Source organism: Rhinolophus sinicus, chromosome 2 (genome assembly GCF_057876585.1).
Source record: "Rhinolophus sinicus isolate RSI-liver-muscle chromosome 2, RSI-T2T, whole genome shotgun sequence".
NCBI lineage: Eukaryota > Metazoa > Chordata > Mammalia > Chiroptera > Rhinolophidae > Rhinolophus > Rhinolophus sinicus.
Window position 1 is genome coordinate 11,301,557 of NC_142502.1, and position 25,057 is coordinate 11,326,613.

Sequence of the window (25,057 nt, forward strand, 5' to 3'; positions counted from 1 at the left end):
TAAAATATTACTTCACACCCACTAGCATGGCTCTAATAGAAAAAAGATGGATAATAACAAGTGTTGGTGAAGATATAGAGAAGTTGGAACCCTCATAAATTGCTGGTAAGAATGAAAAATGGTGCAGTCCCTTTGGGAAATAGTTTGGCAGTTCCCCAAAAAGTTAAACATAGAGTTACCATTTGACTCAACAGTTCTACTCCTAGGTATATACTCAAGATAATTGAAAACATGGTCACATAAAACCCTGTACAGAAATGCTCACAGCATCATTATTTATAAAAGCCCAAAGATTGAAATAACCCAAGTGTCTATCAGCTGATGAAGGGAATAACAAATGTAGACCCACACAACAGATATCAGCCATAGAAAAGAATGAAGTACTAATATGTACTACAACATTATGCTGAGTGAAATAAGCCAGACACAAAAGGCCACATATTGTATGATTCCGTTTATAGAAAATGTCTAGAATGAGCAAGTCCAGTGAGAGAGAAGGTAGATTAATTATTGTAGGGTTGGGTAGAGTGGGGAATGGAGAATGACTCTCAGTGGTTTGAGGTTTCTTTTGGGATGATAGAAATGTCCTCAAATTAGATGGTGGTCACACAACTTTGTGAAAATACTGAAAATCACTGAATTATACACTTTAAAAGGGTGAATTTTATGGTATAGGAATTATGTCTTAATAAAAAAATCAGGCAGCATAAAAACGTGTGATTTGTCAGAGAAGGCTTTACGTGGCGGTGTCACCACTGCCAATGGAATGGGACTCCTGCCATTGCCCCTTTGCTATCAGGATCGTGCTTTTCCCCATGGTGCCACGTGGCCTTTGGAACCAGAGTCTAACAGACTGATATGGGTAGGCTCTGACCTGCTGTGCAAAGCATAACTGTACGTTTTTATCTTCGCACTAGCACTCTAAGGTATGTGGGTTACTCGTATGTAAGAGAGGAGGTGGAGACTGAAAGAAATTGAATGATAGAGTATGGCCTTGAACCTGGATCTTTATACTACGCTTTCTACAATAATTTGTAAACAAGTTGTCACACAGTTGAGAGGTAGCTGACCAAGGTCAGAGTTGCAGAATGGGGTTGAAGATGAGAAAGTTGACTCTCGCCAGATGACTGCACTTACTTAAGGCTGTATTCCAGTTTACCTTTTCATTGATGCCACTTACAAATATTGACTCAAGATATCTTTAATAGCAACAATAAATACTTCATAATTTAAAAAGCACCCTCAAACACAGTCCTTCACGTCATCTTAGTTTAAAGCTAAGGAAACTGAGGTCTAAAAGTAAGTCATTGTCCCTAGAAGCACAGGAAATTAAGAAGTCAAGCTGGATTTTAAACCAGGTTGTTGATGCCACATCTACCTGATTGTCATTCTGTCATCTGCCCTCTGGTTGTTTTGGAGGGTGTGGATCCATTCATTCTTCATTCATTGAACAGTTACTTCCTGAGTGCCTCCTATGAGCCAGAATCGGTTCACGGAGCTGGAGATATGAAGGTGATAAGATAGATGAGGACCCTTCACTCTTACGCTGCAGACAGTTTAGAGCAGGGCTGTCCAAACTTTTTTCAACGGTTTTCACCAAGGGCCATATGCGGTAAAATACACAAAAAGCCGGCCACTCACTCAAGGTGAAGAACATATTGCCTCACCTGGTTTATTTAAGTAAACTAAATATATTTTTGGAATTTGCTGCGGGCCAATTAACAATGGATTGCGGACCACAGTTGCCCTTGGGCTGCAGTTTTGACACCCCTGGTTTAGAGGGAGGTGACAGACAGGAGGATAATAGTGTAATAAGCAAGGTAATTTCAAATAGTAATTTCCTTTAAGAGGGAGATTAGAAGGTGGTTTGATAGAAGTGAATGTGATACATGTGGACCCCAATAAACAAGATAGCTACTAAGAAGGGTTCCTGGTGGCTAACTTGGCTCAAATTTAACAACAGAGCCTAGCAGCTGTTTCTAAACGGACCTCTCAAGCAAGCCACACTTTAGGGAGAAGCCTACACTAAACTGTCTGCTTGCTGCTTGCACGGAATTGCCTTGCCTCCTGCACTGCTAGGGAACAGCACTGCTAGGGAACAGTTCAATAGTGTTACAACTCTCACAGTTCTCCTGTAGCACACTTAAATGCTGTCTCTACTGAATGAAGTTCCCTTCTGCACCGCACCTCAAATTGGGGATTCCTGTTGGCACTGAATTGGTGCCAACAATCATTGGTTGATATATAGATGGACTTTTTTTAGATGTACTTGAGGAAGTCAGCCAGGCAAAGATCTAGCTGAAGACTTTTCTAGGAAGATGGACATACAGTGTAGTGCATACCCTCAGCACATCCAGTGTTCCTTACAGGATCAAATTTTGAGACTTGAGTTTAAACCATTGTTCTGGTCTTCTGTATACACATGTCATTTTCTACTTTTTGAGAGTGTGTGTGTGTGTGTGTGTGTGTGTGTGGTGTGGTGTGTATCTATATACACGTATACTATATTACATATAGTATAAATAATATAAAAATAAATTTCAAATTAAATACTTCTTTTTCAGTAGAAAAATATCACTCTAGATGTGTGCTTTTCCTATCAGGCATAAGCCTCATGCAAAATTACTTTGAGAGGTTACCTCTTAGGAATATGACCTATGGTTTCTTCTAGGTCATAAGATGTTTTGATGATCATAAGAAGAAGACGGCATTTTCAGCTGTCGGCCCTTTGTAAGTCTTCCCACCCCAAACACACAAGTGCTGCAGGGCAGCGTCTGGTTGGTGCTAAATAAATATATTGAAGTTGGTTCAGATGGAATGAATTCTTTATTATGGGGAAAATGTCGCTTTTCTTCAGAACTCCCGACCAGAAAGCTTTTGTTTTGTTGACGGTGCCGTGCTTCTCCAAAATAAGAAACAGAGAAAAGGATGGGGGTGATTTGAGGCAGATACCAGTGAGTTGTGGGGTGGTGGTGGTCGTGTTTGGTGAGGGTAGGTAGGAGGTTCCATGGCAAAGGCTTCAGTAGCTGTTTCACTTCAGGACTGGTCTTGGTAATGATTGTCTGGGTTCTCAGAGGAAACAGAGTAGCCATCTAGTCTGCCTTTACTCTCCCCAAAGCTTTACCTCCCTCCTCGCTGTTCTGTACCTGCTTCCTACCTTCTTACCCTGTTTGTTCTCTCTGGTTAACTCTTTTTCATAGAGCAGCCCTCCCACATTGACTTCCCCTCTGTAAAAAAACAAAACAAAACAAAACAAACAAGTGGAGGAGAAAAGCTTAAGACAGCTTTCTTCACTCGCCCTTCCTCTCCCTTTCCCCGCACAAGTTTTCTTTCAGGGAGTTCTCAGTTCTTTCTCTGAGGGCAAAACCTGGGTCTCAGACCGTGGCAGAGTGAATCCTGCAGTTTTATGCGGTTTCCCAGTTTTGCAGCCTCCTTGCTGGTGCTTATGTGTGCTCCTGGAGGGCAGGTGCGTCCTTTGTTTTTGTTTGTGGTAAAATGCAAGTTGGTACATGAGCTGCAGGAACTGGACTGTTCTCTGCTTAGGCAGCAAACCACAGACAGGGTTTGTTTGTTTCTTTTTTTCCCCCCTGTAGCCTCAGGATATACAGATAGGTGTGGACCTGCGCTGTCAGCTACTTCTCATTTTCTCTGTCTTTTTTTTTTTTTTTTGTAGTATTTTCTCTCTCTGCCTCCATCTTTTGCTAGGATGCTAATGGCATACAGAAAACTTGTCTTTTTCTAAATTCCAGTTTTTAAAAAATAACTTTGGGAAATGTGGGTAGCGAGTTTTATGAATTCCACAGATATTCAATCCTTTAAAGGCAGCCAATTTCATTGGTGTATCGCTACCCTATGTGGTCTCCACTGGCCCAAAGGACCAGTTTCTAGAGGCACATTCAAAAGAGAAAGAGTTAGAGAAGAATTCTATTCAGATTTCTTGGGGGAAAAAGAAAAATAATCCATCTCACCTATACTTCAGAGTGTTACTAAGAAACGTGGGCCACCAACTCCTGCAGACAACTTGTTGATAATATACGACCTGAGTGTAGCAGTTGTGTCCCCAGTGCTTTAATTTTCTCATTTGACCCATCTGGGTGGGAGAGCCATTGGTGTTTACATGGCCATTAAAATGTCTGAGGGCAACCATAGGCCATTAACTAAGTCAGCTTAATGACTTGTGTAATTTCCTGTTATATAAAACCGTACTTTCCTTAGATGAGTTCAAGGGACATCTGGGAACATTCTGCAATGGAGGATGGAGAGGCAGTATCTGGTGGTGAAGAGCGGAGACGCCGGCGCCAGTCCCCTTGGGTGTGAGCCCTGGCCTGTGTGGCCTTGGGCCAGTCACGTCCCCTCTCTGTGCCTCAGCCCTTCATCTCCAGTGCGGGACCTTATAGTACATGTTCCTGGAGACATTAGGAAGATTAAGGCGTTTATGTTCAGTTTTGGACAGGTGCCTGCTATGTAGTAAGTAACATTTAACCGTTTGCTATTATTATGTGTGTCATTTTACATTTTTGTTTTCCCCTAGTTTATATTCTAGTTTATTAAGTTTATATCACAGAAAACTTGATTTCTTTCTTTTCTAAAAATTTTTATTAAATTTATTGGGGGGACATTGGTTAGTAAAATTGTAACGGTTTCAAGTGTACAATTCTATAACGTATCATCTATATATTGCATTGTGTTCACCACCCAGAGACAGTTCTCCTCCCATGACCACATGTGACCCCATTTACCCTCATCTACCACCCCCGCTTCCCCCTTACCCTCTGGTAGCCACTGAACTGTTGTCTGTGTCTATGAGTTTTTGCTTGTTTGTTTATCTGATTTGGTTGTTGCTTTCAGTTTTATATCCCACATATAAGTGATTTCTTCTTATCCATAGTATTTTGTACACTCTATCAATCCTATTGATTTTCGCATTAAAGATGTTAGAATGTATTTGAAGCCATCAATTTTGCAGGTCTAAGACCAAAACGCTCGTGTTTTTTTCACCCAATGAGGAACTCTTGGTGGTTTTTCACCTGAATTTGCTCCTGTACGATGATAGCACTCAGGCAAGGATGTTGGCAGCTTAGGCTTTGTCGTTCATTCAGGCCTGTGACTTTCTTTAGTGTACTTAGAAGGTCTATACTTTGTACTGTATGTCAATGGCAATGTTTGTGCATGTAGAACTTTTTTTTTTTCTTTTGAGTGGCTCAGAAAGCTCTCCGGACATCTCCTCATCTGCTCTTCCGATGGCTCTGCGTCCTGAGTCAGTCCCTGCTGAGTCAGCAGAAGACCTGGTTTTCTGTTAAGTATGATACAAAAAGCAAGAGTATGATCTTTAAAATTCTGCTCTAATCCTGGGCCTTTACGATCTTATAATGTATAACCTCAGAAGTCCTAGTTTTTACATGTCAGTGACTATACATATCTAGTGCCAATTACCTGCCCTGTTGATGGAAACTGGCTTTCATATTTGAGCCCTTGACCTTTCTGTTCACAGGGATTTGGGTGACTGTGGTGTCTTATTAATTTGAAGATGGGAAGAAGGTAGTAAGTACCCTGAGATTGCAGCATCATAGAAATGTTGCACTGGTGGGACTATGGGATCAACTTCCTAGCCCCCGCATTTCATACTTTAGTGAACAGGTGAAGTCACCTGCTTGAGGTCACATAGCTGGAAAGAATTCGAGCTATAGGCCCCCATGCTCTTCTTCCTCCTGCACAATATAAAGGTGACTTTATGAGAGGAGAGAACCTGTGAGAGTAATGTCACTCAAGTAGCATAGGACATTGGGCATGTGTTGGCCCCTAGAGTGTAGTAAAGCCTGGGTTTTCTGGAAAATCAGGGAAAAGCTTCACTTTAATCACTCCAGAAATGAGAGCTGATGTCCTATCAAGATATGATTATGTCAACCTTGTGGGAATTTTGTGTTGAGGAATGTAAATGACTCTTCCCCTGACACTGCGTACACCGAAGCTGCGAGGGCTGGGACCTTCCTTCCTAATTTCCCATTGCGAATGTCCACAGTTCTTGTCACAGGGTTAATGAAACAAAGGGAGAAGGTGAGAGTTGGACAGCTTCACTAGGAAGAATTCTGACAGGTTGAGGGGGGGATCATACAACCTCATCGATTTATAGCTTCTAAACTATAGTCTTCAACCTCAACTGGGTTTTCCTTCTTTTTTTCTCTCTCATCCAACTTGTATTTGAGTGCCTCCTCTGTGCCTTGTAATGTACAAAGTGTAATGACAAATAATCAAGACAGGCATGGTTGCAGTCCTATGTATTAGAGAAAGGGAGAGGCACATACAGGATCATGAACAAATACTCACACATTTGCTGAGTCCTGTGAAGGGAGCCAACAGGACGCACAGGGAGGGCAGAGGTTATGGGGTTCCTTTACATGCTGGGATCAGCCAGGGCCACAAATGAGTGACTTGCCCTATGTAGGTGCACAGTTAGTAAAAATTAAGACTGGCATTGGAACTCAGGCTCTTAGCCACTGCCCGGCCACTTTCTGATATAAATCATAAAACAGTATTTTTTTAAAACCATAAAAGATTTCTTTTTATCCTTTTTGCATTTGGGATTTCTTTGAAAGTTTAGGATTATTTACAGCCCGATTTGGTGACAGTGGAGGGAGTTTGTGCCCTCTGTTTCTCTGGCTCCCATTCTGTGGGAGCCCCCTCTCCTTTTCCTCCACAATTCTTTTCACATTGAATTATTTATTTAACTTAATTTGTGTAAATGGAATGTGTTAAATCTCATTTGATTTCATTTCGTTTTTCTCTTGGTCCTGCTAGACTTTCTGTAAGTTCCCCTTGAAGCAAAGAACTGGCAAATAGGCACTATTTTAACTATTTGACAAATAGTTAAAAGTGTTTGGTTTATTGCAAATTCTAAAACTGGCTTTCTTGAAATTGGCAATTTTTTCCCCCTCCTTTGTGGGACTGCATAATAGTTTGATTTAGCTGTTTATAAATTTTTAATTGTATTCTAAACAATAGGATAACTGAACAATGGACCATAATGTATTGGAATAATAAAACTAGGAGCAATACTATTTAAAACTTAGCATACTCAATATATGTGTCCCTTGAGGGGAAAGTCTTTAAAAAGCCACTCTGGATTCTGTTTTGAGTTAGGTAGCACCAGGATATTTCTGCTTGATAATTCCTCTACATCTCAGGGATCTTTTGATTATTTGAGGTTAGATCATTTATATTCCCTCAGAATCCTCAAGGAGATTGTGGCCTCTTTTTCGGGGAAATGTTCTGTATTCTTCAGTTTTCAATCTCTGATAATTTTTCACCCTTCATTCTATGTAGAATCCTCACCAGACCTCCCATCTCAACCTTTTTCTGTCTGTCTAAAATAATTCCTTAATGCTGTAAAGCTACTTCTGAAATCCTGCTTCTTCGGTGAAACTTTCCCCAGTTAGTTAAAAGAGAAATCCGGCCTCATCTTTATTTCTACTTATTATAAAGGGATGAAGTTTAATGAACATCCACTGTGCATGGTTTCTTCACTTTAATTTTAATGGACTAATTTATTCTGCCCATGAAAGCTAATATGGGTCTCTTAGTTTTATGTTTATATTTTGAGCAATGAACTTGCTTGGCATAGGGAACATGAATTTCAGTTAAGTTGGTCATTGGGCCTTGTTTATTTTGTTTAGGAAAGAGTTTATCACATGTGGATGAATATGAAATAAAATGTTATTAGGTTTATGTTGGTTTGCTAGGGTTGCCATAACCAAGTCCCACAGACTGGGTGGCTGAAACAACAGAAATGTATTTTCTGCAGTTCTGGAAATCAGAGGTTTGAGATCACAGTGTCGGCAAGGTTGGTTTCTTCTGAGGCCTCTCTCCTTGGCTTGTGATGGCCGTCTTCTCCCTGTGTCTTCACATGGTCTTCCCTCGTTGTGTGTCTCCTCTTCTTATAAGGAAACCAGCCATATTGGATTCGGGTCCACCCATGTGACCTCATTTTAACTTAATCTTCTCTTTAAAGATGCTATTTCCAGAAGTCATGTTCTGAGCTACTGGGGGTTAGGACTTCAACATTTGAATCTTGGGGAGGCACAATTCAGCCATAACAAGGGTTAAAAGTAGGCAAGGGAAGACAACATCCTGAGGGCGGGGAGACTATAGGGTATTGTTGTGATCTGGCTCAGAACTGCCTAAGTGTTGCAGGGTAAAATTTACAGTAATTAGTCTTTTGTCCGTACTTGCCCAATTTTTTGGACTCAGTGAGATCTGAAGTACCTTCTAAATACCTCTAAGATTCCATGATTCTGTTTTAATAACTTTTATAATTAGACCTTACTGCTTGTTTAGGGAGATGCTTGGAGAGGCATTTTCATAATCCTGTGCTTGCCAGCTGGGATGCAAACGAGCAGGACTTGTGTCAGATAGACCTTGATTTGGATTCGATCTCTTTTCTTCCTTATCAAGCGGAAGAAAACGGCTATAAACATCCTTCTCTTAGCATTTTGCAAGCTCTGAATGTGGACAGGTTATGTAGCCCTAATTCAGTCATCTATGAAGTAGGAATAGAGTTGTTAGGAGGCTCGCCTTGGCTCTTGGCCGTTGTCACTATTACCTGCGCAGATGGCTACTGGCCCTCTGCAGACACCCTGGTTGGCTCCGGGTGCTGAGACCCAGCTTCTGCAGCCCACATGGGGCATTGCTGTCAATACTTGCTGACTTGTGTGGCCTCCAGTGCCTGCCTGACTCCTGTGCCATAGAATTCACTTGTGGCTCAAGGCCATCAAAGTGGAGCTGGGTTTATATCAATGTCCCCAACCTCACGTGCTGAGTGTCTGACAGAGCCCCTCTGCTAGACAGATGTCACTTCAGGGAACATGAGTTGGTTCCAATTCATCTGGTTACCATACAGTTATTTCTTACCTCCTCTTCCGATATTTAATAGCCCCAAATGGTTATCAGGAAATTGCTCCTCTTGCTATATCTTACCAGGAGGCAAATGCGGAAGGTTTGTGGGACAGAGATGTCGTTTAGCCTAGCATCAGATTTTAAGATCCGTGGACTTCAGTATTGCCAGAAGTAAGTGCTAGACTTGTGTCTACGTTTCCTAGTCCAGAGGGTACCCACATAGCAGCGGGGTAGATAGAGTGTTAGAGAGTGTGTGTGTGTGTGTGTGTGTGTGTGTGTGTGTGTGTGTGTGTGTTTGAGGCGGGGAGGATACAACAGCATGCCTTCTACATACATTGTTCTAGTTAAATTGTGTTTTTATCCTTTGTGTTGGGATTGATTTGTATAAATCTAGTCGTTTAAAACACTATGATGGCTTTTATTTTTGGCTTCAATAGTTCAATTAATTCAGATAAAATTTTATTCCAGCAAAACCATTAAAACAAGTTGACCAGAGAGTTCCCTGGTCAGGAATACAGATTCCTAAGTTGTTTGTGGCTGTCCTATTTTAATCATTGTGTAGGAACACCAGAATGCAACACTGTTGGCAGTAGTATGTGGCCTGGAAAAATCCCACAAGCTAACCCATTTAATGTTGTCTTTCTCTGGTACTGCTGCTGGTACCTTCTCTTTTAGATTCTGTGTTCATTAGAAATTTTTCAGGTGCAAGGGACAGGCATAGAGGACATTACTGGGGCTTTTTTTTCTCTCTCTCAAACGGATTTATATTCAGAAAACTGATCAGAAAAATGACTGCCAGCATTGCCAAGGTTGTGTCCTTGTGACTTCCATTTGGAAAGGAAGACCCTCTGTCTTCCTGTGTCCATATATCAAATATCAAGAAGATATTAATTGGTCCTGCTTGAGTCACATAGTCAACCCAGAACCTAGTACTGTCTGGTAGATGAAATATTGGGGGAACCACTGTGGCAAAGCATCTTGACGGTAGGCCCACTGGGATCACATGGGCTGGGAGAGGGATGGTTTCCCAAAGGAAAAGTTGCTTAGCAAACAGCCATCTATGTCTAGTACAGAAAACTAGCATTTCAAGTCCACAGGGGTTTGGTGTTTATTCATTTAGCTAAAAGGGAATGGGACGGTAACTCACGAAACTGCCAGATCCATTTGGAAATTTTAAGCTGCACATTTAAAATCTGTATGAGATGAAACGATGAGGACACACTTGAATGGTGTCCATCAAGTGGGATACGTGTTATGCAGACTCTCAAAGAGTGGAACGTAATTGGTGATTTCTTAGGTTGACTGAAATGTGGGCAGTTTTGTGAGTAAAGGAACAAAATGACAATAATGGCCTTTTTTGCTTTTTTGGTAGGGTTAGATGATTGCCTGCAGCAGTATGTCCACAAGTTTGAACGGGAGAAGATAAATGGAGAGCAGCTGCTGCAGATTTCCCATCAGGATCTTGAGATGCTGGGTGTCACACGAATTGGACACCAGGAACTTGTGTTGGAGGCCGTCGACCTTCTCTGTGCACTGGTTAGTTCAGGACAAGGGGAGCTGTACCATGATGACGTGCTTTAGAACTTTTGCTCTTAAATCATCGTTTGCAATTTAACGTATCGTCGTTTTCTTAATGATCCATTGAAGTGAGCTGAAGACAACATAGAAAGGGAAGAAAAGAAAGCATTTTCTAGATTAAGACTTGGCAAACTGTGGCCTGTGATTAAATCTGGCCCACTGTTTTTGTAAATAAAGTTTTATTGGGACACTGCCATGCCCATTCATTTACATGTTGTCTGTGGCTGCTTTTTGTCACAATGGCAGAATTGAGTAGTTTGTACCAGGGCTCTATGGTCTCCTAAAGCCTAAAATGCTTACTATCTTGCCCTTAGTGGTTAAAGTTTGCCTCTTATGGACGAAGCCTGTGTTAGTCTTCTTTATCTTTTATAAAAATTAAAAAGGTGGAACTAGTCCTGAATGAAAATATCCTCTAAATTGAGGTGAGAAATGGGTTCTGAGTTTCGTGTCCGTTTTTGTTACTATAAAAAGCGTTTTTATGTTTCACAGCTATTTGTGATATTTAAATAACTGATGCTCATGCTTGAAATAACCTATGAAATGGTAGCTCAATGGGGAAAAATGTGAACTCAGTTCCATTTCGCAGATGTCTGAGCTTTGGCTTGACTGGGACTAAGTTAAACCCTGCCAGATGCTGACTCGTGTATGAACACCTGTGGCTGTAGGGGGAGCTCTTGTAGGTGTGGGCTAAAAAACACCTGTAAGGGCATTGTGTTTATAAACTGGTTGGCATACGGTGGGATCCACTCTACCTGTCATGGTGCCATGCTAAGGATGGAGTTTCCTAAACTGTCAGGATTTGGACAGACTGGGCAGCATTCAAGCTGGGTTAGTAACGCCATGAACCTGAGCCAGGGGTCTAGACAATACATCACTGAGAATGGTGGGAAAGAATGCACTCCCGATTATTCTGCCATTGCTGGTCTGCGTTCCATTGATTGTATAACACTTGCTGCATTGTGCCTGTTCTTTTTCTTAAAATGGACAGAGGCTTGTCTTTGGCTCTGAGATGCGCTGCTCTTGTTTAGGAAAGTAATGGGGAAATTATTTGTGGTTGATAAATGAGCTGCCACAGGGGAGACGCCGTGGCCAAGTGGTGTGAGTGCTGGCCCTGGAGGCAGGCTTTCTGCCTTCTCATCCTGGCTCTGCTACACGCTTTTCACTCTGCGACCTCCAGGGCAACGGTAGTGTCTGTTTTCCTCATCTGTACAGTAACGTTCCCCTGGAAGTGGCCGTGTATTAGCGTGCAAGTGTTTTGCACTGCCCAGAAGATGTCTAAGAGTCCAGTGTATTCTTAAAACTGTATGTTCTTTTATACAGTGAAACGTGTTTGAGTTGACTTTTATTATGCTCCCTGGGAACAACGCCTTTTGGTCTTTTCTGCTAATTTGAATCGTCTCTTTGAACTTTGCGCTAGGACTCTGAGGACAGGTAAATCACTTTGAAATCCACAATAGGTGAGGAGGAAGGGCAGACAGGAGGCATGCTGTGTACAGCGAGTGGGATAATACATGTAACAGCTGCCTCTCTTTGCTTTCCCCCTTCCCTACCTCTTAAAATATTAGAACTAAAATGAACAAAGCTGGACCAACGCCAGAACCTAAAGCTGTGTTTTATCTCCTACAATTTCCTTCTCATTTCCTTTGTAGACAAAGTTTTGACCTCAGACTCGTTCTGGACATGCTTTGTGCAGGAGAGTGCCAGTGAATGCATCTGACAGGAGGGTCACGACGGGAGGGTTCACAAACGAAGACTCCTTTTCTGGGCTGGGGAGGATTTTAGAGAGTTTTACTAAAATAGCTTTTTGTCTTGATCTAATCTCCTTTTAAAATTGTCTTATTATAATGTATATATTAATTACACTGTCTCTTTGATCCACTTAGATCACATAGATCTTTGTATATGTAAGTTGGTAATTTTTTTTGTGTGTGTGATAAGTTTTTTGCCTTGAACAGTCCATCCCCTGGCTAGTTAATGTGTATTGCAGTTGGTCCTGGTGTCATAAAAGAGGTTTTTATGTAAACTGAATTTAGCGGATGTTAATTTTATGATGGACAGGAAATGAATAGAGTTAGAAGTAAGGAAGGGGGAGGGAAAAACAAAACCATTGGAAAGTTTTGGAAAGAAAAGGACAGATAGAATGCATAGGAACCTAAAAGAGGGGCTGGGTATTGGTTAAGACTCCAAAACCAGTGAGCAGATGGACCACAGATAGCTGGGTACGCGTGGATGGAGAGCAAGGAGAGAAGCTGCCTTTGGTGAATGTTGACCTTGGAGGGCTGGAGTGGTGGCTTAACACAGTCACTTGCATGATGAGGCAGAACCAAGACTGCTTCCCGGTATTAAATTCAGAGTCAGAGCCCAGTGTTTTCCCCTCTATCTCTGGGGCAGTGGCCAGCTGGGACAGACTCAAGAGTTGTTCTGTCCAGTAGGAGAGCTATCTGCCACATATGACTATTTACATTCAAATGAAATAAAACTCAGTTCCTCAGTCACAGTAGCGACATTTCAAGTGTTCAGTAGCTCCTGTGGCTACTGACTGCCATATTTGGACAGTGCAAATAGAGAATGTGTTCGTCAGAGCAGCAAGGTCTGGGGAACAGCATTGGTCTAGGCGATGTGGTTGAGATTTAAGAAAGTATGATTGTCACCTGTTTTCTTTGCCAAATCAATGAGACCCTAGTTACCTGAAGACCAAGGCAGGGGCAGATGTGTTTTTCAGGTTGAAGTAGTCTAAGAAAGTGAACAAGGTTGAATCAGTCCATGTGTTAAGTGATGCCACCTAAATGTGTGATTAAATGAAACACCTATAATGTATCCACCTGCCCAGAGTACTTCTGTACACTCTGTACCCCTAAGAGTATTCACTGTTCATCATTTACCCACATGGCAAATCATTGAAAACTGTTACCCTTTTTTTCTTACGGGGAGACACCATGCAGGAGGAGTAATCTTTGCTGGCAATTTGTGTTTAACTGGATCTTGCTTATGAGCTTATTAAATGCCTTTAGGGAAACTGTGAAGTGTATTTCTTAGGTTGCAACTTAATTGACCCAAGTCGATAAGATGGTTTTGATTATGTGTCTCTGACATTCCTTAACTGCATATATTAGATAATGAACAGAACTAGGAGGAATGGGAAAAGAAGGTACAAGAGAAGTTGTGTCAGATTCGTCCTCAGCTGAAATGTGTACAATTGAAGGCACCAGAACGGGGAGAATCTATGTTTCCTTTTCTCCTGTCCCCTGTGTTGTTTCTCTACTAGACCGGGATATGACCGCTGATGGCCGACTTCTCATGAAGTGAGATCTCGGTGGAAAATTTTTCGTATGTTTGTAGATTTTTGGAGACTCACTTCATTTCTTACCTAGTTTGTATTTTCTTGATACCTTATCCTAAAGCAATTTCTGAAGGAGACAGAAGGGAAAAGATGAGTGAAAATAATCAAATCTGGCCTGAGAAATTATTCCTTTTCTGTCTTTCATTGTGGGGCACTTAAGTCAATAATCCTTTCCTGATTATGTTTCTACAGTAGAGGTTTATTTGAGCTAATATAATCAGTTTCTTGTTCCCTTGTTATTGTGGAACGGGGTGCAAGGGTAAGGAATTTTCCTTCCTTACTTTGCTCCTTCCTTCCTCCTTTTAAAAATTATTCTTTATTAGAGTTATATCTATCCATCTTTCCAGTCCCATGATTTGTTTTGGGGGGAAAATAAAAAGAATCAGAGCAAATTGAGTGGAAATGAAAAGAACCAGTTAATAAGAAGCTACACTCCCCTTTATTTTAATATTAAAAGTGGTGGGTTTGTAGATTGAAGTTTAAACGTTCTAGCAACACTGACAGGCATGTAATCCTACTTGAGTTCAAGAAGTAAACGTGTATAGCAATGAAAGTTCCAAGTAATTTATGGTGACGTTGACTATCTAGAAAGCTGACTTTCCTGCTTTTAGTTCAGAACTCTTGATGTAAGTTGACAGGCTGCGTGATACTGAAGGAGGGGCCAGTTCCTTTTAATCATAGCACCAGTCTTTTAGAGCAAGCTGTGTCACATGGCCCTTTAGCCATTCACTCGTGAGTCTTTGATTCTCTGAATTGAAAAAGCCATGATGAAAATCCATTTTTTAAAATTTTTGCCTCTGTATTGGAGGACAATACTATATTTTAATCTCTAGAAAGTGACAGTGAGAAAAAAAAAGAAATGTAAGGTTTAGATAGAACATACATACAGGACACTCATTTTTTTAATGAAATTCCTTTTTAAAGCTTGAAGAAAACATTTTTCAGTTAATAGATCTGGGAAGATTTTATTAATATTTATACTAACTTAACTGTAAAAAATGTCTATCTAAATTTTTTAAAAAAGATTTTTTATTATGCTAGGAAACAACATAAATTTAAACTTCAGATAAAATCTAGTAAAGTGAGGATGGTTTTCATTAGGGCTAACATGTTATTATTACTTAACATCTTGCCCCTTCCTACCCAAAAAAGTTCTCCCAAACTCCCTATATTCATGGTATATTTATATTTATGTTTCAGGTTGATATGCTTTATGTATCTTGATTTTGGGACATGGCTCACCCTCCCTGGGGCATTAGAGATGGGGGCTGTGAGAAAGGAAGGGCTAAGGGACAGGCTAGATGCAGGGGACAAAAGCAGTGCTCAGATCTAAACATGACCTACTGGCCTCTCAGAAATGAGGTCTGGATGGCTACAGACAGCTGAAAGAAGCTGCTAACACTTCACAGGGCATGGAGCAGGTCAGCATGGAATTTGGGGAAGTTAACCAGCTTGTTGGTTTAAGCTAGATCCAGGCTCACTGGCCACTTTTCTTTTTCTTGTCTACTGCCCACCCTGGTTTCTGTCTTATCATGTTGCCCTTCCTTGGGCAGGGAGTGTGGAAGGAGGGACATATAGCATTGTGAGCCAAAGCTCGTGCCCTCAGTGCAGGTTGCTTTGATTAGAACCCCACCCGTATCACTGATTAGCTGTGTAAGTCTGGAGAATTTATTTAATGTCTCTGTGTCTCAGATTTTTCACCTATAAAATGAGATAATATCATTATGAGCTTCACAGGCTATTTACCTGAGATAATGCTTGTCCAGCACTTAACCCATTTCCCGGCATAGAGGACGTGTTCAGTCATGTGGGCCACTATCTTATTCCCAGTTTTAAAATGGTACCACATTCTTGCCTTGGGGTGCTACCAACACAGTATAATATACCCCAGAAATAGCTTCACTTTTTGTTAAAATGATAAAACAGATGATAACACAGAAATTCACCTCCTGCCTTCCGTAAAAGTCATCTTAGATCTATGTGTCGTTTCCTGGGATTTGTTCTTTATCTGAAAGTGAGTCTAGGCAATATTGTCACATGAAATTGGTTTTTTGGAAGCACCCAAGTAAGTTGAACATTATTCAGAAAGAACACAGGTTAGAAGCTCCCAAGACGGAAATTACATTTTAGGTGAATTGATGTGTAGTCACTTCTGCTCTGTTTCTGTGTGAATCGCATCCGATGGAAATCCATCTATTCAATCACTATTTTATTGTCTGCTGTGTTGGAGATGCAGCTGTGAGCAGTGTGCAGTGCCCCGCCCTCACAGACCTTGCATCCCAGCGAGGAAGACAGCAGCAAGCAAGATGGTTCAGGGAGATGACAGATAGGTGAGGTGCTAAAGAGTGACCGGAGGAGGTATTTGGCAATGGCTGGAGGCATTTTTGGTTGTCATACTGGGGAGGGGATGCTTCTGATACCTAATGAGTAGAGGGCAGCTAAACATCCTGCAACATACAGGAATCCTCCCCCCACAACCCAGACAAAGAATTATTGAGCTTTCAATGTCAGTAGGGTCCAAGCTGAGAACCTCTGCTCTAAATGGCCCTGGAAGCCTCAAGGATGAGGGGTGATGTTTGGACCAATAAGGATGTGAGTGATGAGAAGGAGCTTTCTGCACCAAAATTTGTGGGAGGAGCATTTTGGGATGAGGAACTAACAAGGACAAAGTCCCTGAGGCACAAGTAGGCTGTGGGAGGAACAGAGTGAAGGCCAGTGTGGCCATAGTGGGTGAGATCAGCCCTGTGGGTAAATCATGTAGGGTTTTGTGGCTGTTGTAGGAGTTATTCAAGTGACTCAGTGGGATTTTTGAATTATTGTGAGAGTTTGGACATTGTTTTGATTTTTTCCCCTTTGATTTCCCCCCTACCCCCACAGAATTATGGCCTTGAAACCGATAATATGAAGAACTTGGTTCTGAAACTGAGAGCATCTTCCCACAACTTACAGAATTACATAAGTAGTCGACGGAAGAGTCCGGCTTATGATGGGAACACGTCCCACAAGCCCCCCAATGAGTTCCTGACTTCTGTGATGGAGCTTATACACGCTGCCAAGGCCTTGCTATCTTGGCTGGACCGGTGAGTTGCTGCGTGTTCTACTGTCCCACGAAAGGAGGGCCCGCGATGCACAGAGGCCTGTACTTTGTCTCAGGAAAAGGAACCATCGTCTCTTGTCCCTTCCATGGGGCCTTCCCGGTAGTTCTGGATCAGTGGTAGATTGTAGGGTCTCTTTGGAAGTGACTCGCAGGAAGAAGTTAACCTCAGCTTAGAGAAGAGCAAGGCTGCTAACGATGTTTTACTGAGGTTAACTGTGAATGATTAGTTGGTTGTATGATGGTTAGTCAGCTCCTGAAGGGACGTTCATTCTCTTGGCTCATTTATTTAATGTGTTTTTTTAATTTTTAATCTAGCACTTCTGTCTCATTCAGATTCCTCATTTGTGTGTTACATGAGAGGAAACAGTTACATAACAAATAATTTAAATGAGCCTGTTGTGTAGCTGTGCTTGTCAGCAGACAGTGGCGTTCCCATGGGTTCTCCTCCTCCACCCCCTCACACTTATTTTTAAAGAGAATTTTGTTGCTTTCTAGGGCTCCATTTACAGGGATCACTGATTTCTCAGTAACAAAGAACAAAATCATTCAGCTTTGCTTGGACCTGACCACTACAGTCCAGAAGGTGAGTGCATTATTGTCGCTTCCTGAACTTTTTTCCCCTTTTTCCTCTTCATCAAAGGGTTTACATGCAGGTATGAAGTGCCATTCTTTCTCTCTCTCTCCATTTTCCTTCCCAGCAGAACTCGGGAGAGAGGAAAGGCTTTAAATTAGATGCATTGTATAGATGGTTTCTGAAAAATGACCAGTGGCCTTTATCTGAAAGATTACCTTCTTTGGTTTTAAAATAGTTGAGCTAATCATCCTGTACTTTCTCTAAAATATTAAGAGCACCTAATTTTGTTTTAATAGAAATTCATTCTGGAGTAACTAAATATCACTATAATCTTTGTTTAGGATGTAGGCTGACAGAACAACCAGTATCTCATTCCCTGTCCCCATGTCAGAGGGACAAGAAACTTGGAGGTTCTAACATTGACAAATGTTCTGGTTTGGAAATTTCCCTTGCAGCTCGTTGGCCAGCCCCAAGTATCTTAGTAAGGGCCAGGAAGATTGATATCAGTCAACCTGTAACTTAACTAGTTTCTGTCATCTGAACTTTAAAAATATTTCTTATTAGACCATCGGCTCCTAAGATCACTTCCTGTCACATTACCTGGCACCTAGCAGACACTTGTAAAATAGTTTTGAATTGAATTGAGGCTATAAAATGTAAGGAAGAGCTTGTTCTTTTTTCACATCCCACTTGCTCCCAAAATTCTGTGATCTCACATTTGTTTCCACTGCTGATTTGGCAAAAAGTAAAGAATGTCCTTTCCTCAATCCTGACCATGCCATATAATTCATGCAGTTCTGAAAATCCATGTGCTTTCCTCCTGTTTCTGGAACATGAAGAGTGAAGTTTGGCTTTGCACGTGGCAGCTATTTGAGGTCCAGTCCTGAGCAGCCATCAAACTTAAGGCACATGTGACTTCATCACATGCTTTTGAGGCCATGTTCTTAGAAAAAACCTCAGAGCAACCAAAGTGGATCTGCATTTCTGCTTTTTTTATGATGTGTAAAGAAATTTCACCAAAAGCGTCTGATACCAATAGTGACACATTAACCAGACAGCCACCAAGTCCTAGCACTTGTGGTGGAAGGCATTTATTTTTCTGATACCTTGAGCTTTCCTTCTCTTCTTCCTTCTGCCTTCTGTTTTGATTTTTAAAAGAATTTACTTGCAATCAATTAAAATGACAGTATAAGAGTTAAACATGTTAATTAGCAAACGGGCAAGATTTGCTCACAGGTGTTTCTCTGTGTTATTTAAAGGGTCTTTAGACGTGTGACTGATTCAGCCTGCTCCTGCTGTAGTGTAGGGAGAGGAGGAGAAAGTGATGAAGTCCAGGGTGGAGGTGGTAGTATTTGTTTTCACAAGATCAGTCTGCTTTGCCTAAGCAGGTTGATGTTGGCTGTGTAGGTATTTGGACTATTCTTTCCATAAATATTTATTTAGCGCTTACTATGTGTCTGCCCCTTTTCTAGGCAGTGGGGATTCTAGAGTGAATAAACAGATTAAAAAAAAAAAATCCCTGACCTCATGGAACATACAGTCTTTGGGGGAAAGAGAAAATTAAAAGATAAATAAGCAAACTATGTATCAAGTTAGAGAAGTGCTGAAGAGGGAAGGTACAGGAAGTACCGAGAGTGGAATCCAGTTTTAGATATGTGGCTAGAATAACCCTCATTGAGAAGGTGATGTTGAGTGATCCGACCAGTGTGACTCAGTGCTTGTCTCGAAGGAATGGGCTTAACTGCGCTGTCAGGTGATGTTTTCCTTGTCGTCATAAAGGTGTTGATTGTTAGGAATAATGATTAAGAAAATCTACCCCCGGGAGTTGGAGATCTGGATCCAGTCACGTAGTGCCCACTGTACCATCTCATCACGCCCCTGCTTACGGGGTCTTCACGACACCTGGCACATGATTAATGGTGATTTTTAAACATGTGTTTAAATGAATGAGATAATGCTTTTGACAAATTCGCTGATGAGAATTTGTCTCTTCGGAGAAATTTAACCCTGTTTTTTGTTTGTTTGTGGTTTTTTTGTTTTTGTTTTGCCTTTGGTGTTCATTGAGCATGTGCTTCAGAGACAGGCAGCCATAGGTTCAAATCCTGCCTCTACCGTTAATTAGCCCTGGGACCTTGGACAAGCCACTGAAAAGTTATGAGCCTCAATTTTCTCATGTATAAAATGGAAATACTAATATTTACCTTACCAGGTGATTTGGTGGGATTTCTGCAAGTTATTGTTGAGAAAGAAAAAAGAGAGAAAAGTATAACATGAAGACAAGTGGTGACCAAAAATATATTAAATGTTTGTATGTAAGTCTTTGTAATACACACATACATCCAAAAAAAACTATACACAAAGGAATACATAAGTACAATGGACAATTTGGAAGAAGAATGAGTTTATCTTGGCAGGGAGAGAAGTGGGGAAGGCACGCACATGAGCACCAAGCCAAAAAAAAAAAAAAAAAAAGTTTTTTCATTTACAAAAAGTGTGTGTATCATCACATTTATGAATTCATGTAAAATTAAAAATAGAGAAGTAATATAAACTTTAAAAAAATAATATCTACCTCAAAAGATCATTAGGAAGATTAAATATGATATAATATATGCAAAGCACCGTGAAATAGTTGCTGATAGTAGGGAATATAAAAATCTTGCCTTGTACTAGTTTTCTAGAACCAGACTTGATGGTTTAAGGAGAAGTTAACAAATATGTTACTCTTACATTCTGGTATTTTTTTTGTTGTTTATGTAAATTTGAACAATTTTTAAGGATTAAGACTGGCAATATATAAAAATACTGTGTTTCCCTGAAAATAAGACCTAGCCGGACAATCAGCTCTAATGCGTCTTTTGGAGCAAAAATTAATGTAAGACGTGGTCTTGTTTTACTATAATATAAGACTGGGTCTTATATAATATAATATAAGACAGGGTCGAATATCAATTTTTGCTCCAAAAGATGCATTAGAGCTGATTGTCTGGCTGGGTGATATTTTCAGGGAAACACGGTATGTGGGAATATCATTTTATGAACTTAGATTGAAAAAACATGTTTAGCTCTTGGTGAATGTGTGTTTTCTGTAGTAATCAGAGAACATAGGTGCTGTCCCCTACTTCTTTCTTGTCACTTTCTTGTCACCTTTCCCTCTGCTGATAACATGTAAGTCTCCCCATTGGAAGGGTAAATATTTGCTGCTTTTCTCCCCTGTGAGGAAAGTGCACACTGCTTTTAACCGTGCTTCCGCCACAGCCTCACACTCAGTCCACGGACTGATATTCTGTCCAGATTTCAGGCTATAATTTCAGATGAAGGAAACCGAGGTGGGAAGGGACTGTGGTCTCTATCTTTAATCTCTCCTCCTAAAGTTGCAATGACATGAAAACTGGAATCGCAATGGCAAGAGACAAAATGACAGTGACAGGTGCTGAATTCTAGTGTGGAAAGAAATGAGGGCAATGAGCAATGTCAAGCCCACGAAAACTGAATGGAAAGAATAGCCATGAAAGTAGACGAGGAAAAAGCCGTGAGTGCCGATTGTGAATCAGTTATGTGTTACGTGCTGACACGTGTTACCACATTTACTTCTCAACAGTTTTCTGAGGTAGATTTGATCATCCCTGATTTATGGAGAAGGAAGCAGAGGCATGGAGAAGTTAAATGGACTGTCCAGGGCTACTTAGGTAGTAAGAAGGTAGATTAAGGAAGAGCAGCGGCAGAGGGAAGCGGCACCTGATAGCCGCCCAGGCTAGGTCTGTGCCAGGTAGGCTGGCTTGAGTGTGCGGATCAGGGTGACCAAGGAATGTGGCAAAGTTCCTCCTACCGTCTGACTCATGAGGGGGTGACTTATTTCCAGGGCTCCTTTTTTTCCATTCCATGGCCTTCATGCCAAACAACACTAAGTCACGCCTGCAGCTGCTTCCTGCTGGTAGGAATGGGTGTGGGAACCTCCACGTTCATGGTGGCGGAAGGTAAAATAAAAAGTGAGCCCTTTCACATGCTGACTCGAACCACTCAGGGAGGCAGCAGAGTTCCCCTCACCCAGGGCCTCCATCGCCACAATGAGGAACCCGTTTTCTAAGTGATTTGGATCCATCAAAGACTCAAGTATCAGGAACTGTGAGGTCACACATCCACCTTGAATCTTGGGCCCTGGAGCTCTCTGACGATGATGACAATGCTCATATGATTCAGAGATTTGTAATGAAAGATCATAAATACAAATTATTAGTTTTATTTTTAGCACAGGACCACCTTAGTGTTCTGTTTTTCTAAAGTTGCCATTTGTTTAATAAATTTGTCCTTCAGATGGTGTTAATAAGGGACGAGCCATCATGGTAGTTGATGGTTTAGTGCCAAGTTGGAGGAAGGAAAGCATGTTTTTGAGCGTTAATCACTCATATTTTATGGAAGTTGTTCCTGTAGTTTAAATTTATAACTTTTTCTTTTTTTTTTTTTTAAGCATTTTCTTACTTGGCTACTTTTTTCCTAAGAGTCAGTGTAAATTTTGGGAGTGGTGAGAAACTACAATTGTTTCTCAGATTTTTACCTAGTAGAGAAAATTTTTTAAAAATTTAAAGACACTGAAAATCTGATTATAAAAAATCACATAGGGTAGAAAGTGTTAGCTATTTCTACCCCCCTTCATGACCTAAAATGACTTTTTGATTGAAGTGAAACTGACAATTTCAACAGAATTGATTGATATCCTTCATGTACATAAAATAATCAGCAGTTTCTCTGGAAAGCCCCAGTTTAGGATTATACTTAACTGTGCTAAAAACACTCTGAAGAATGTGGTTGGTCTCCCTTTTCTTCTGCTGCAGGCAAGTTCTAGGTTAACTGTGAGAATTTCACAGGGGCAGTTTTGCTTTGGTTGCTTCTAGACAGGACAAGGGTGATTCCTATAATCAGCTAACAGTTCCCAGTCTTTTGTTCTTAAGCTGAGTAAATAATGCTTTGCGTTCCAGCCCTTTATTTAATGTCATCAATAGCATACCTCAAGACCACTTTTTTGGCAGTGTGTTAAATGAATGTTTTGTTGAATCTTTTTCATCTATTAAGGACTGAAATATCTGATTTAATCTCAGTGGTGCTTAAAATAAACTTTTGTGGCTGAGCTTATTTAAGCCCTCATTTGAAAGCTATTCTTATAGGCAGGTCCAGAGCTAAAGACGCCTGGCATGTTGGCCCAGTGCTCGTGGAGCCCGGGATCCCATTTGGGAGCCATTGTCAGGTTTCTTGGACTTTGACTTCTGGCTTACTACCTTCTGCATAGTCTGGACAGTAGGTGGATTTCAGCTTGATGATTTTTGTAGGTTTTCAGATTATATAATTGGTCAGATGGGTTCCTGGGATGATAAGTTCCTGGGGTCAGGATTGAGCAGAGCCTCAGGAGGAGTTAAATGGTGGCTCCATTCTTATGCTGCACTCTCTGTCCAGGTCTCTTTCCATCCAGGTCTCGTTCCATCCAGAACTGTTCAGGCTGCAGGGTAGGGGTGGGGGGTATGTCAGGGACCATCTTGGGCTCCAGGAAATATCCAGACAGGCAAGCCAACAATTTTTGGAAGTTTTAAGCTTTTAAATTTAGTTTTCATTTTTTTCTTCTTCCCTTCTTTAGGATTGTCCTGTAGCAGAAATGGAAGAGAAAGTCCTAACCATAGTAAGTATATGTTCTGCAAGTTATCGTAAAATTCCTTTCCCCAAACCAGTGGGAATCACATTACTTAAAGTAAATTCACTGTGGTTAATTACTTCAGGATATACTTTGAAATGTTGGTTTTTGGGATATGGGTCTATTAATTTAGACAGAAAAGGAAGAATAAAGTCGTTTAACAACAAGACCAACTACTGTGAAAATTCCTGTGCTGAAATTGGATATATTGGGGTTTCTCATTTGCTTTGGTTTTTTTATCCTCTGAACATTTCATCAGAGTGCCGTTATACTTAAATTGATACCTAGCCTGTTAATAATGGATGAACTGATCTGCAAATTTCACTTTAGGACCATTTTGATTAAAAAAATATTCTTGGCAAAAACCTTATGATGGAGGGGGAGATGTACTGTGACTGTTTAAAGGCATTTTATAACTATTCATCATCGCTTCCTCCTTTTGACATAAGCCAGCCTGTGCTCTTTTGATAAGGCCTTCCTCCTACTGATGTTGAGGAATTTAGCAATGAAACTGCTATAAATATATTTTCCATAAATAGGGAGGCTAAACTAATTGGAGGAATGTGCAAAATGTCACTTCTTGGTTTCTCCCCCTTGGAAAAAAAAAGTCACTCTGGAATTTCCTGATTTCTTTGGTTGTTTAATTTTGAAAGGTTAGATGAATCTGATTGGCGGAAGTAACCACACGTAACCACTGGGATTTCTACACAGAGATTACTCAATAGGGGTCTTCACATCGTTTCTAAGGTTTTACTTTGTTAGTGTTTGCATTCAGAGAATGTGAATGTCACCATCACTGAAAAGATGGTACACCTAAATTTAAAACACAAAACTGTAAAACTCCTAGAAGAAAATTGGAGAAATTCTAGGTGACCTTAGGTTTGGCAATGGGTTTTTTGATACAATACCAAAAGCACGATTGATTGAAAAACAAAATCGGTAAGGTAGACTTCATTAACATTAGAAACTTGGCTCCATGCAATGTACTATTAAGAGAAGGAAAAAATAAGCCTCAGACAGGGAGAAAATATTTTCAAAACACATATCAGATAAAGGACTTGTGTCCAAAATACATAAAACTCAATAATCAGGAAACTCAATAACAAGAAAACAAACAATCTAATTAAAAAGTTGGCAAAAGATCTGAACAGACACTACCAAAAAAAGATATACAACTGGTAAATAAGTATATGAAAAGATGTTCAACATCATGTTTCATTAGGTGCTATAAATTAAAACAACAAGTACCACTATATTCCTGTTAGAATAACTAAGATTCAAAACACGACAACAGCAAATGCTGACAAGGATGTAGAGCAACACGAACGCTCATTCGTTGCTGGTGGGGATGCAACATGGTGCAGACACTTTGGAAGACAGCGTGGCAGTTTCTTACAAACTAAGCATACTCTTACCATACATTCCAGCAGTTGCACTCCTAGGTATTTACCCAAATGAATTGAAAACTTATAGCCACAAAAACTTGCACAGAGTGTTATAGCACGATTATTCATAATTGCCAAAACTCGGAAGCAACCAAGATGTCCTTCAGTAGGTGATGGATAAATCAACTGTGGTCCATGCAGACAATGGAATATTATTCACCAAAAAAAAGAAATGAGCTCTCAAACCATGAAAAGGTCTGGAAGAAACTTAAATGCATATTACTAAGTGAAAGAAGCCAATCTGAAAAGGCTACATACTGTATGATTCTAACTATTTGACCTTCTGGAAAAGGCAAAATAACAGAGACAAAAAAAAAAAAAAAAAAAGGAATTCACAGTGGGGCAGGAGGAGAAAGATGAACATGGGGAGCGTGGGATTTTTAGGTGTCGGAATTATTCTGTATGATATTGTGTGGTGGATACATGACAGGAGGCATTTGTCAAAACCCATAGA

The 25,057-nt window shown here is 40.6% G+C and overlaps 1 protein-coding gene across 2 annotated transcripts in view; it reads left to right on the forward strand.

Moving 5' to 3' along the window:
• The window catches only part of CNKSR3 (CNKSR family member 3), a 77,875-nt gene that overhangs the window by 33,001 nt on the left and 19,817 nt on the right, over positions 1–25,057 (forward strand). The window contains exons 1-5 of one of the 2 annotated variants that reach the window (XM_088795363.1): positions 9,042–9,060; positions 10,262–10,425; positions 16,685–16,887; positions 17,400–17,487; positions 23,105–23,146. In XM_088795363.1, coding sequence (XP_088651489.1) covers positions 10,357–10,425; positions 16,685–16,887; positions 17,400–17,487; positions 23,105–23,146 — 402 coding nt within the window. In that variant the 5' untranslated portion in view covers positions 9,042–9,060; positions 10,262–10,356. Of the gene's footprint in view, positions 1–9,041; positions 9,061–10,261; positions 10,426–16,684; positions 16,888–17,399; positions 17,488–23,104; positions 23,147–25,057 lie in introns of those variants that run through there. The other variant, XM_019749254.3, reaches the window with a different exon arrangement.